Consider the following 14895-nt stretch of genomic DNA (forward strand, 5'->3'; position numbering starts at 1 on the left):
CTCTTGCTCAGGCTGGTTTCGAACTCCTGAGCTCAAACAATCCGCCCGCCTCGCCCTCCCAGAGAGCTAGGATTACAGGCGTGAGCCACCGCGCCCGGCCTAGACTTTCTCTTCTTAAGAGCAATTTACCCTGATATCATTTAAAAACTTTGCTTACATTTCTCACTGCATTGATTTCATGACACCATTGGTGGATCACGACCTGCAGTGTTAATAACCTTGATTATTGCAAATGCTTCCTTACTGCCTCCATGCTTTCCTGGCTCCTGTACTTTCTATTCATCTCCACCAGATTAAAACTTTTTTTTCTTTTTTTTTAAGACAAGGTCTTGCTCTGTCACTGGGACTAGAGTGTAGTGGCATCATCATACTTCACTGCAACTTCAAACTCCTGGGCTCCAGCAATCCTCTTGCCTTAGCCTCGTAAGTAAGTATCTGGACTACAACTGCATGCCACCATGCCTGGCTAATTTTTCTATTTTTTGTAGATATGGGGGCTGGTCTCCAACTCCTCACCTCAAGGAATCCTCCCACCTCGGCCTCCCAAAGTGCTAGGATTATAGACCACTTTTTTTTCTTTTTTTTTTTTTTTTACAACCCTTCAAAGTAGAAGAATGAGCCACCTTTTTAAAGCTCTATCCTAATTATGTATACTTCCTATCCAACATTCTTTATGAATTCCTCTTATAATCTTAAGAAAAAAGTAGAAATTCCTTAGCCTAGTATTTAATGCTCTATCAAACCTGGCCCTAGGATAGATACACCAATACATATTATTCCAACTACAGACAAACTGAACAATCCTGAAAACATCTTGTGCATTCCTCATTCTTTTCAGACTGAATTCTGTCCCTCCCCAGTCCCTAGATATGTCTATGAAACTCCTACTCTGCTCATTCATTCAGTATACATTTAGTGAGCAGCTACATGTTCTAGGCACAGAGGAAGGCAGGTGGTCCCTGTATTCACAGAGTTTACAGTATGGTACTGCAAATGTGAAAGTACTGACAAATGTGAAACAGTTACAAAAGGGGAAAGGGTAAAACTAGATCCTAAAATTAAAAGAGCTCACTGGGTTAAAAGGGTTAGGGCAATTCTCTCAGACAAAGAGCTGTTTGTTTAATCTAAGTACCAAAGTATAAAAAGGAGTTAACACGTAAAAAGTGAAAGTAAAATGTTCTCAGAGAAATAGCATGCCAAGGACCTGAGGAGAAAAATGGTATATGTAGGCTTCAAAGAAGTGGAAGAAGACCAGTTTGGCTATAGCAAGAGAATGCAGGCAGAGTAGCCCGTGCGTGAGCTAGGATTAAAGGGAATAAAAGATGTGAATGGCGTTATATCCCAGGTCAAAGTATTTATCACACCTGCTATGTGCCAGGTAACTGAGCATTTAAGGATGTTTAAGGCATGTTTTCTTGTCATCCACGAACTTACATTCTTCTATGAAGGATGATAGGTAAACCTGTAGTGGGGTAAGAGTCAAACTAGATACATGTACAAGTAGTTCAGACAAAGGATTATTAACTTTTTCTGGCTGATTGAGAAAATGTTTCTAGAGGAAATAATGCCTGAGCAGAAATTTTAAAAATGAATATGAATTCCCTAAGACAGCAATGGCTTATTAGGCAAAGAACCAGCACGTGCAAAATTGCACCGACATGAAAAAAATAATCATAGCTTTTCCATGAAGTCATCTCTGGTAGCCTAGAAAACAAAGCATTTTCACGCTCCTCAAAATTTAGGGCCCCTGCACCATAAGATTTAGTCTACAGGATAATAAAAGTACTTGAAGAAAGAGGCTTCATCCTCCTTCCCCCAAACAAATCACCAATGGAATCTTATTATAGTACCTTGCTCAATATCAGTAGGCATAAATAAATTAATCACTGTGTTGAATTAAAATTAACTAAGTATTTGGAGATTTACTCAAAACTGTAACTTAATGAATTTTCCCAATCCTAAGTAAAAAGGAACTTACAGTCTCAAAAAAAAAAAAAAAATTAACTAAGTAATCTCTTATGTGTAGAAGGAGTAAGAGAGCAAATATACTTTAATATACTTTTCAGGAGCTGGGAAGGAGATTACCAAAGAAGAACTGGCTAGATAGTGAAATCCCTGTGACTCCAAAAATTCAAATGGTAGGGGAAAGGCTCCAAATCCAGGTACCTGGGACTCCCTTGTATAACAAGGCAACAAAAATGGGTGAGAATGACACAGCACATAAAAAATGTATGATTGGCCGGGCACGGTGGCTCATGCCTGTAATCGTAGCACTCTGGGAGGCCAAGGCGGGTGGATCGCTCAAGGTCAGGAGTTCAAGACCAGCCTGAGCAACGGTGAGACCCCGTCTCTACTAAAAATAGAAAGAAATTAATTGGACAGCTAAAAATATATCGAAAAAATTAGCTGGGCATGGTGGCGCATGCCTGTAGTCCCAGCTACTCAGAAGGCTGAGGCAGGAGGATCGCTTGAGCCCAGGAGTTTGAGGCTGCTGTGAGCTAGGATGACGCCACGGTATTCACTCTAGCCCGGGCAACAAAGCGAGACTCTGTCTCAAAAAAAAAAAAAAAAAACTGTATAACTGAAAATTTTTATTATTTTTAAATAGATTAAATATATAATGTACCAACAAATACTGAGATAATCAAGGATTTGGCATAGTTGATATCATTTCAGGAAGAGAACAGAGAATTTCATAGCTCATCTCTTCTCCTCCTTTCCCTATCTAAGCCTCGAGTTTTAAGAAATCATTTAAACTAACTTCAAAATGCTCTTGCAGACATTACTAAACTCTGTCCATACCAATGAATTCCAATGACATTATTGTTTCCATGGTAACTAATGCACTTCAAATGGGGGAAAAACAGAGAGCAAGACAAAAAACCAGGGGGGGGGAGAGGGGGGATGGAATAAAGTGGTATAAACAAAGCAAAACATCTTTGTATTTATGGAATGAATACTTTCTAATCTCAAATGCTTTATCGTCACTTAGACTCTGAGTCTCAAAGGGCCAGGGGGATCTTGGAGGTCATCAAATCCACTTCCTACTCACAGCCAAGACCCCCTTTACAACGTAGCTGTATCACGGTTGCCCAGCTGTTCACAGAGCTCATTACTGGAAAGTTCTCACTCATTCACTTGCTAACATTACTGAACAAGAGATGATTGAGACATTCTGTTTTTTAAAATTTTATAGTTTAGAGGGAAAATAATTAAAATAAAAAGGTGAAAACAAGGGCTACAATAAAGACATAGGAAGATGTCCGAAAAGCCAGAGGAAGGAACCATTAATTTTGACTTGGAGGGATTACACAGTTTCAATGACTTTCATGCTCACTCGAAGTCCTGCAACCCATGACCACATCCTGGACCTTGCCATGACCCAGAACTGCTCCAACTCTGCAAACTTAAATTCTAACATGAACTTTCTGATCCCAAACAGCCCTTTCACTCCCTAACTAATCCCTGAAGTAATCCTATGAGCCTATGAGTTATTAGACTCCCAACTAGCAAAGTCAATGCAGGACCTGCCTCATAACCATAGTTACCTCAAATGACAGTATCAGCTGAAATGGTCTGTTAGTACAAAAAATGATAAATTAATGAGGGGATGGGGTTAAAAACAGGTCTGGCTCTTGCTCTCTTTAAAACTTCTTCCCCAAGCAATTCATAATGTTTATGGGTGAGCAAGACACATGCCTCCAACCTCAACTTACAGAACGAGAAGTTAAGCATTCACCTACATGCAGATAGAATGGCTATTATCCTTACCTTGAAGTGGTCTTAACAGACTACTGACCCTCTATTTCTGCCAAAAAGAGGATTATAGATTACTTGTTAACTCAGTGTCATAATTTCTGGTAGATAACCTTCTAACTTTTTGCTGATTTATATTTTAAAATACCATATAATAATAAGTAACCTTATTGAGTTACCTGAGTAGGCATTATTTATATCTAGTTTATCTTGTAGGGCATAATAGGAAGTCACATTGCTCAAATCAGGTGCTTTAGAGAGACAGTTTTCTGTCTGAGCAGGCATTTGCTTATCCTTGCTTTAAAAATTTCCAAGCTAAAATTCACATCATAGAACACTGGCCCTAAACTTTTTATCCCTACCAGTGAAAATACCCTCAGATCACCTGGAAGGTAAGCATACAGGCACCTTCCTTATCATGTTCCTCAATTTTCATAAGCTCTGGGATGGAGCATGTCAACCTAACTCAGAGCTCCATGGCTTGTCAATGCACAGAGCTCTGCACTAACTAACTGACAAGGGAGAAGAGGTACTTGTCAAGGAAGATCATCACCTCAGCCCCACTATTGTACTGTTTGATACATTTATGAAAGCTTCACTGAGTCCATTTGTGCTACTGTATTATTGGATCTTATCCTGTGTCACGGTCTCATTGAAGAATCTGATAAAACTTATAAATTCTTTCTATACCAAAACAAATACACTTGAGCATATAATTTGGGCAATTTGGGGGAGGGAGAGGTGTGGGGTAGAAAATCACGAGAACCCCTGAAGCTAATCCATGGGCTGAAGTTCAAAAAGCTCTGTTGTATAAATTCTAAAATCTATCTGTGAATTAAGCAAGGCCGCTAGAGTAGTAGTCCCCAACATTTTTGGCACCGGGGACCAGTTTCATGGAAGACAATTTTTCCATGGATGGGAGGGGGTGGTGGGGGGGGTGGTATGGGGAGCAGCTGTAAATACAGATGAAGCTTTGCTCACTTGCCTGCTGTGAGCTTTGCTCACCTCCTGCTGTGCAGCCTGGTTCCTAACAGGTCCAGGACAGGAATCTGGGGGGGGGGGGCGCGGGTTGGGGACCACACAGATGGAAGCATCTTATTTTGGCCTTACACTGAAATGTTTGTTCTAAATTGTCCTCTGCCACAATTCCACCTGCTTTTGTTGAGGCATACTAGAAGGAAGAACCCTCTATTTCCTGTAAAGGTGGTTGAGAGTGTTCATTTATATATACAGTTTCTTCTTTCCAAGATATGCCTCTCTAGTCTCAGCTCCATTTCTCTTGAGCATCCAGCTTTTTTTAACCTTGTGGAAATGGACAGTTTTATAAAGGTACTATGTTTCTTTTCCCTTGGCTGTTAGAAAATTTGTGGTACACCTCTAGCATGTGTTAAAGTTCCTTAATGGCATGCAATTTGTTTACTAGCTTCACTTCTGACGCCATCTGATTTTAATTCTTTTGTGTCTATTTTTACTATGTTTTTAATTTGTTTTATTTCACCATATTGTACAGATTATCCTGAAATACCTTCTAGAAGAAGGTGGGCTATAAATGAGTTGAATTGTAGGAAGCAGAAGGAAAATAGTAATCTTTTTTTCACCTGTTTCCCTACATGTGATCTATTCAAATCTATCTATCTATCTAACTACCTCTTGTAATTTTTTTGTCAGTGATAATTGTAAGCATAAGAGAAGTAGTACTTCTTCAGAAAACTCATATCCGAAGGATGTTTTAGAATTCTTCTTGGTTAACATAATGGGCAGACATATTTGCACCTATAAGTGTGTTTTTAAAGAAATCATAAACATGAACTAGGACTTTTTTAAAGATTTCTGCACAAGACTAAATTAAAATTTGAATTGTACTTTTCAATGACTTGCTTCTTCAGTTAGAAGAATTTCATATTTTTCAACAGTAAAGCTGTAAATACTTACAGGTACATGGACTTTTCTAAACATCTCAGCACCCTTGTGTGCATCCATCAGTGCAATATCCTGGGGCGTGGAGACAATCACAGCACCTATCAAAAGATAAACAAAATGATGCTATCTTTTAATTCTTTATGGAGAGATTACTTCCAACATTATGTTGCTTACATGCTCAAATAGTCTACTACATGAACTATTTAGGTAATTCATATAAATGTTACATAAATGAATGGGAAAGACGAGGAAATGTCTACTGTGCTTTTGCCTACCTTGGAATCATCACTTCTAAAGTCACAACTGACTGATCAGTGATTCAGGATCATAATGATATCACTGGAACCTTCTTCCCATTTAGACAATTTGCTAGTTAAAGAGAGGCACAAGGGTAGGCCTTAATTTTAAGAAGTTAATAGTTAGTCTACTTGGGAGACTAAAAAATCAAAGATTACAACACAATGTGCTAAGCACTGTAACAGAGGTATGGATAGGAGAAATAGGAAGGAAAGCTAACCAATTCCATATGGGAGAGAAGATGGTGAAGTATGATAGATGGGGTGTGAAAGCAAGAGATAAGGCGAGCAAAGGGGAAAAGTTTCCAGAAAGGCGATACCTAAGCCAAGTCCTAAAAGTTTATATTCTAAAAGACTCACACTGTGGAAAACAGTTTGGTGGGAGTAAAACTGAAATTCAGATGGAAAATGGTGGTGGCTTGAACTAGGGCAGTACTGAAGTGGATGGAGATGGAGACTTTTCTAGATGTTCACTATTATCCTACAGAAACCAGATGGTACTAGGGTATAGTGTTCTGAGAGAAAGTGCAGTACAATTTCCTTTAAGTGGAAACAACAAAGTCCTGGTTAAGATTGGCAGAGTCTATGAATTTCTGAAATTTTGTGTTTTCCTCTAGATGATAACCTCAAAAGTAATTAACATAAACATATTATAGATCATACGGCTATCACCTTATAACTAAATACACAATGCTGTAATATTGCAGAGCCTCAAATTAAATGGCAGTCTCTGTTACGGCTAATGAAAACAAAGCCAGGATTAACAATAAATAACTAATTACCCCAAGTGAAGGTCAAATGATACTATAGAGTATTGTCCAAAGGGATATTTTGAAAAAGTCAAAATAGAGAAAAGTGGTGGGAAAACCAAAGTTATTGCAAAGTACATGGCAGTACAGGTATGCCAAACTCAAAAGAACTTGTGCGATAGCAGTTAGCTATAAATTCATCTTGCAATCAGCATTTTCATTTGAGCAAAAACTTCACCCTTCACATTAATGTAATTTGAATTTTATTGATTTTATATGTTTGTCTTGTATTTATTTGTTTAGTTTTTAATTATTTAACATGAGCTATAAGCTTCAGGAATTTGTGTTCACCTAGCTAAGTACCTTACAATAAAAAAAAGTCAATATGGGGCATGGGGGCAGGAGATTATTTTTCTTTTGTAAGTGTCTTTTCATTACTCAAGTTTGAGATATACTAGCTTTAGAATACAAAGAGATTAGGATTCATTCCATAAGTGATTAACTATGTGACTAGATAGCGACTAAACCATAGTTTCTTCATTTACAAAATGGCATAGAAATACCTAGGTCACAGGGCTGAAATAATTAAATAAACTACTGTACACAGATGTTTGATATGATGCCTGACATTCAATAAATGATAGCTGTTGTTAATAAGTTCATTATTATATTTATTATTATTATTAATAAAATGCCTTAGAAGTTGCTGGGAAGGTCATTTTCCTATATGCTATCAGGCAGCTCATCCTGCTTTTCAAGTTGTTCCATGGATTGCTACATCCTTCTATTTTGATTTACTCTGCCCAAGAAACCAAAAACTAGTTCTCTTTCCCCTCTTTTAAAGACTTATGGAAATCACACCTCCGCAAAAATTATACTCTACACATCCAATATATTTCCATAATTTGCCACCTTCCGGATTTTGTTATCAATCTGTTTCATTGTTTTTTCATTTTCAGTCATTTGGAAGGGATCTAATTCCAGCTCTGGCTCCATCCAGCTGTGTGACTAACCTTGGGCAAATAACTCAGAATCACTCTGGGTCTCAGTTTCCTCAGCTGTAAAACTAGTGCAATGTACTAGACAGTCTCTAAGGACTCGTCTATCTCTATGACTATATGATTTAGCATTCCCTCTTAATTATAAATAGCTTCCAAAACCACTTCTGCTCAACCTGACTGCTCCAGTAATCTTATTTAAGCGAATGTGAAATGCTACCTCCTTCAAAAAGTATTGTCCCTCAATCTCAGAGCCACTCTCTTCGTATATTATTATAAGCAGAGAACCTTGTTGGCTATTTCCTCTAAATCTCCTTAACTACATATATACTAGTATATAGGGGGTTGTCTATTACATTGACTTTGAAAAGTATTCTTAGCTTTCATATGATATAAATGTTATTGGTTTAAATACTTTTTATGTACTATTATTATCACCATTACACAATATAGCTTCAAGGGTGGTTATGATTTTTTTTCATCTTTTTATCAAACAAAATTAATGACACAACACCTTGTACCAAATAGGCACTTAACAAAAGATCAATAATTTAAACAATTTTCCTATATTTTCAGAATCATCTATTCTAGATTACTGCAGCATGAACTTTTAGTTGGCAACTCCTTTAACTAGGAGGTAAGAATTCTGGATTCTGGTTTTGTTGACTGTTAAATATAAAATACAACCTTGAATAATTCACTAAATATCAATCTACCTCAATTAACTCCTCAATAAAATGAACCTATTAATATTTCCATTGGCCCTATTTAACTTGAAAAGCTGTCAGATGTTTTTTTAAAAAGGTAGAAGTTTTATAAAAATGTTCAGGGACATTATTTTGATTGCTATAAAATCAATCCTAGAGAGAAGGATTAAAGTGATTTCGTTTTCTCTGTATTTAACACTAATGCAGTATCACAAATAAGCACTCATGTCATCCAAGCTTCTTTGTAGAGTAGTCTAAATAAGCACCAAACAAATTAATAACAACTTCTGACAAGGACAAGGATCATCTTCCATGTCCCATCAAATGCTCACAGAACATGTAAACATTCCATTGGAACTACCAGCCACATTTATAGAAGATATTTTGGTTAACATTATTATTATTTTGCTGAAATATATGTTCTTAATTAATGACTAAGTCCTTAATCACAATGCAATCAGCCTTTAAGATACTGTGCTGAAAAAAATTTTCAAGCCCTTCTTGAAGAATGTGAAAACATAAATAGTTCACATATAAATCACTACCTCTCAAAATTTAGTTTATTATATAATAAACCATTTCAGATAGCCCTAAGATGACCTTTAGAATTTATGATAAGGAAATAAAGCACAACAAACAAAACCTCTAGTACAATTAAATTTAATCCTTATACAATCAATGCATCATAGTCCAGATTTTTAAATTTTAAAGGAACTATGTCAACTTTTTCTTGTTAATGTATCTCTTAGCTTAAGATATGGTCCCCAAAACCTGATACTACATTTTATCTTTAAGGTTCCTGGGTTTCTATCCAGTAATTTTCATTTTTCTCATGGCTCACAAAACATAAACCAGTATGAACTAGCCTAGAATTTTCTACCTTTATACCATCACTAATGATGTCACTTCAGTTTTGTGAGTTTGTTAGAAAACTTGTGCTCCCTCTACTGACCATAAGGAAATGTCAGCAAAGAGAAAGTTTAGTTTGCAATAAATAGGGGGTAAAATGCTTATCTCAAGAATTCCATCAAGAATTCTCTATTTTCTAGGGTAAATGTCTAAGTCCAAACAATTAAATAATATTGTTTAAATGCTATTTCATAACTTGTAATCTTTTTAAAAGGTTTTTTATTAGCTGAGATTTACCATAAAAGGTTGTCTGGCAGATTCTGGCAAATATATAAATATCTTACAAAAAAAACTATTTAGAACATTGTCTTAATTGTTAATTCTCTTGAGTATTAAGAGGGAAATCTATTTACAACTGCATATCTGGATTTGGGTCAGAGTTCAGAGTAGTTAAACATTTAAAACTAATTATTCCAGATGTTAGACTGATCATAATTACACCAGTGTGAAACTATTCAACCATACATTCTAGTCTTGAGGGCATAGATTGTATCTAATTCCCATGCTTGATTGAGAACTTCAACATTAGAACCTAATAAACATGTACAAGAAAACATGCTCAGAATTATACTTGGAGAAATAATTCTATACCCTTATAATTCTTGAGCATATCAATGTAAAGACAACTAAGACTTAAAGAAGCATATTAACTGCTCTTCTTAATGTTCACAGTGTTCTTAATATTTAGTGATGCTGATTCTCCTTGATTTATTTAGAGATATACTTGTATTAATAGCAAAAGAAAATAATTATTCAGCTTCTGATGGTGTAATATAAACAATGCCAAATATATTTACAATTTTTTGTTAACTGTAAAGTAGATTGGTTTTGGTATTTTTTTGGCTCTCCCCTGTCATCCTGAACTTCCTGAATTATAATTTGCTGTAAGATTGAGGATGCCTACCAATATTAGTATCAGCTTAAGTAAAACACAATTTAAAAGGCAAATTCACCTCAAATGTATTCACAGACTGTGTTTCAACAAGAAATATAAATAACTCTTGGATGAGACACTGTTTTGGACTCCATGTTCCCTTTCAAAAGAGAATTTACTACAGTCATGAAGGGGATATACTTCATGAATTTAAAGATCAATCATCATCCCTTTCCTATAGCAAGAACAAATTTTGCTATAGGAAATTATGTCAATTGCTACCAAAAAGAATTACCAAACATAATAATTAGTGGAAACCATGCTATTTCAAAGTTTCTGGTAAGAGAGAGCATGTGCACTTTGGAACTTTAACTAAAAATTCAAATTCATCAAAGGAATCTGGATATATATATGCTATTTAGGGACAAAGATTGGCTCTTCAACATAATGGACTCAACAGGTAAATGGGTTTTATCTAGTAGCTTTATCTTAATGGTGCTTACAAAGTTACCAGGACTATCCAAACTGCATTCACCAAGGAACAACTAGGGATAAGCAAGATTTCCACAGATTTTAAAATCTTGTGATGTAACCAGATAGCTCTGTCATGTACATACATTCACATTCTCTCTCTCTCTCTCTCTCTCTCTCTCTCTCTCTCTCTTTCTTTCTTTCTTCCTGCCCCCTCACCCCCAACTCCCTCTCCCATTCTCAACTTCCCTTCCCCATTCTGATGTCTCCAGTAAAGTTAAAATAATATTCTCACTTCTTTCCGGTCTTGAATCCATCTTTATGATGATCAGCAAACACCTTCGGGAGCCTACTTGTTGTACACAAATGTCTCTACAACTCAGAAAGCTCTTTTGCTCTTCTGTGAGCATCTGTTCCTATTGAACTCTAAGATTTAATATTTTGCATTTCAAATTCTGTTAGATGCACATATAGCTCAGCTTGCCCATGACTGCAGTGAGCCACTACCAAAGGATATTTGTTTAATAATGGAACACATTCTTTTATATACACATTCTTTCCCTAAAAGAAACTCCAGAGAGGAGAACTGCAAGTCTCTAATTATCCTAACTTTATTTAACCAGGTTCATTTCAGGAAATAGAGGAATAAAGACCGAGACTTTATATGGAACAGCTTTGATCCATTTCCAAATACTGGCATACTTAAGATGGGAAGACATTCTTCGTACCTATACTTCAGATCTTGATCAAATTTCTAAAATCTGTGACCAAGTGCAAAAACTTTTTAGATTGCATGACATGTACTTTTTCTGCCTATAAATGTATAATGAATTTTAAAGTAGTTTTAAATATGAACCTGATTACCCATTGGTCATTATACTGTTCACTGAACTTTAAGACATCAAGGATGGGTTGGCTTAGACAAGTGATTCTGAAAGCTAACTAAATAAGAATCACCTGGGGAAGGTTTTAAAATCCTGGGACTTTTCATGTCATAGTTCAGAAGCTATTAATTCTCAGGCTATTTTGGGAAACTATTAATTGATAAACTATAACTTCTACCTATATGTTCAGCCAAATTCAAGTGCCCTAAAGAGTTTTCTTCTAAAATTTATACTGAAAATGTTGTTGCTCATTAGCTAATGATACTATATTTAATTTTATAAAGTTGATTCCCAATCTAGCCAGGACTGAAGTTTCAGACTAAAATACCAGGAATGCCCTAAAAGATAAAACCCTGGAATACAGTCTTTAACAGTTGGTTAGAATTTGCGTAACAATAAAATAAATTTATTTTTGAATGAATTTTTGTAATTTGAAATAATTCTCTCTACATCATGCAATTCTTGCCAAGGATCCATTAATTATAACTCTGCCCAACATTTGCATGGAGAGACGGTGTACCTGGAAGAAGTCCAAAATTGACTTTCTCCTTTAATGTTCCATTCTGGAAATTGAAAATATAAATGAAATTTAATATCCCTGAATAACAGGACAATCTATGACCTAAGTCTTCCACCTTTAATGTGTAAGAACATTTCTAGCTTTACAGTTTGAGGTCATTATAAACTATAAAACTGTAGGGGAAACATAGTACTAAAATCCAAATTGCTAAATATTTTTCTTTGATTTTTCAATGGTTTTCCAAAAGATTAGTATTATATGCCTTTAAAGAATTACTCCTGTAAATTTGAAAACAATTAAGAAGGGAGAAAATAGCTAATTTGAAAAAAAAATAAAAGATATTATTTAGTTTACTGAAGTAAAATAACTATGTTCCTTTTGCTTTGAAAAAGTAAATACCAGACAATCAAGGAAACTATTTCAAGTAATGGTCTATGGTCATTCCTTTATTTAGCAATGGCAACAATAAGTTTCTGATCCTCCAGCCCCAACAGGTTTTCACATTACAAAAACTACTGTCCAAATTGGCAAAGAGTATTACCATAAAAGAGATAACTGATTAAGCCAAGTAAATTGCTGATGGAGGGAAAAATGCCAGCATGGGCATGTATAGTTTTTTCTCAAGAATTTTTGATGAGTGAGTAGGAGTTCAGTCACTATGGCAATAGGCCCAACACCTTTCACAAACAATAAACACCTTTCACTTTAAACAATGACTGAAAAGTGGTTTAATTTAAAATTCCTACCCCATCTCATTTAAATGAATCAGGGACAGAAAGGCCTCTGGCTTTCCCTTCTATCTATAGGGTTTAGACAGGAAGGGTCCTAGACAGGAAGAAAAGACATCACCTCATTATCAATTGTCTTAGTCCATTTTCTGTTGCTATAATAGAATACATGAGATTAGGTCATTTATAAAGAAAATAAATTTATTTGGCTCATTGTTCTGGAGGCTGGGATGTCCAAGGGCATAGCAGCTGCTTCCGGCGAGAGATTTCATATTGCATCACAACATGGTGCAGAAAAGCAGAAGGGCAAAGCAAGCATGTGTGAAAGAGATCTCAAGAGCAAGCCAAGCTCACTTTTACAACAACCCGCTCTCAAGAGAACTCCCTCCCTCACAAAAGAACTAATTCAGTCCCTTGAGAACTAACTCACTCATGGGATAATGGCATTAATCCACTCATGAGGGCAGAGTCCTCATCACCCCATCACCTCTTAGAGGCTCCACTTCTTAATAATATTACATTAAGTTTTCAACACATGAACTTGTGGAGGACATATTCAAACCATAGCAATAATATAATAATGTAACACCAAACTGTTAGTGTAGCTTTTCTTGAGCTCATGAATATTTAGCATATTAATTAGCTGACTACTCTGCCATACATAGTAGCTTCTCCCTCTCCAGAAAATGAGAAGTAAAATAGGACTCACACTAGGACTGTCTAGCCCTTTCCTGTGCCACTTCTGCCATTCCCTGGAAGAAAAAAGAGAGAACATAGAAGAGAGCATGATGGTGCCCCTCTCAGCTCCTCAGTCTTTGTCCCTTCTATTGGAAGAACAATTTCCAAAAGTTTCATTCCTGCATCAATCTTTACATAATAAAGTAAAAGGGAACTTTTTTTCCTAACTCTATCCTATCAAAATAAACTCTTCCATCCGTTACTCCTCACTACACAGAATACATTTGCATCGCTGCTTATCTACAGCATAAATATTCTATTCATATGCTTAACGACAGTACAATTTTGCCATGTGATAGTATGGATTTTCACTAATTTGATTGTACTACTGGTGTCTATATTAGCTTACAAACTTTTAGAGGGCAGAAATTATGTTCTCTTGCTTTGTATTTCATCTATTTCAAGCCACAAATTCACAATTATAATGACGACCATGAAGAGGAGATACTGTGTTATTTCACTTGCTGCACTCTCCCTCTGCTCCCCTCAAGCTCTGCTCAGATCGATTCTCCACCCCACTCTATCCTTATCAGTACCCTGGCAGCTGACCTCTGTAGACTGCATCACCTGAGTTTCCTAGCCATCTGGCTCCCAATAGGGATCCGCCACTAGGAGGAACCAGCAGGAAATGAAATAGCGAGAGGGGAAAGGGACAGGAGTATTGTTATCTACCTCACCTTTACACCTTGCAGTAGTTCTGGCAGTGGCCATGGCTTCCATCAGACAGCCCCTTTCCATGGCTCCAACAGTCTCCAGTTCCACTAATACAGTTTGCTCCCATGCCCCTTGAGGTGGGGGGTAACAACTTCTACTATCACTAGTCCCTGGATACTTCAATAACTCTAGTGGTTCCCTTAATGCTGCCCACACCTCTGTAACTAGTCGCTTAATTAAACACTGTTTGTTTATTCTTTTTAAGATGTGTCATCTGTTTCCTGCTAGGACCCTGAATGATATAGCACCTTAACATAAATAACATTTCTAAAATTCTCTGTTCCTTGGAAAAAGAAAATATGCTTCACATATTTTGTGTGAAGCATAAACTCTTCATTTAATTCCAAGAGTTAAAAATCAATTTAAGACAGTCTTCAGATAGTCATAGAGAGCTCTTCAGTTGAAGCAAAGGAAGAAAGAAAAATATTTTAGGTAACATCTATTAGAATTCAAATACTGGGCCAGGCACGGTGGCTCACACCTGTAATCCTAGCACTCTGGGAGGCCAAGGCAGGTGGATCATTTGAGCTCAGGAGTTCTAGACCAGCCTGAGCAAGAGCAAGACCCAGTCTCTATCAAAAAATAGAAAGAAATTACTTGGACAACTAAAAATATGTAGAAAAAATTAGCC

At 36.3% G+C, this 14895-nt stretch overlaps 1 protein-coding gene across 2 annotated transcripts in view; it reads right to left on the bottom strand.

Annotated features, from left to right (window-relative positions):
- Positions 1-14895, bottom strand: part of NUBPL (nucleotide binding protein-like) — a 213973-nt gene that overhangs the window by 26526 nt on the left and 172552 nt on the right. For both annotated transcript variants that reach the window (XM_012647883.1, XM_012647882.1), the window contains one exon: positions 5689-5774. In XM_012647883.1, the coding sequence (XP_012503337.1) occupies positions 5689-5774 (86 nt within the window). The remainder of the gene's footprint in view (positions 1-5688; positions 5775-14895) is intronic.

This window comes from Propithecus coquereli, unplaced genomic scaffold, assembly GCF_000956105.1.
Source record: "Propithecus coquereli isolate 6110/MARCELLA unplaced genomic scaffold, Pcoq_1.0 Scaffold273, whole genome shotgun sequence".
NCBI lineage: Eukaryota > Metazoa > Chordata > Mammalia > Primates > Indriidae > Propithecus > Propithecus coquereli.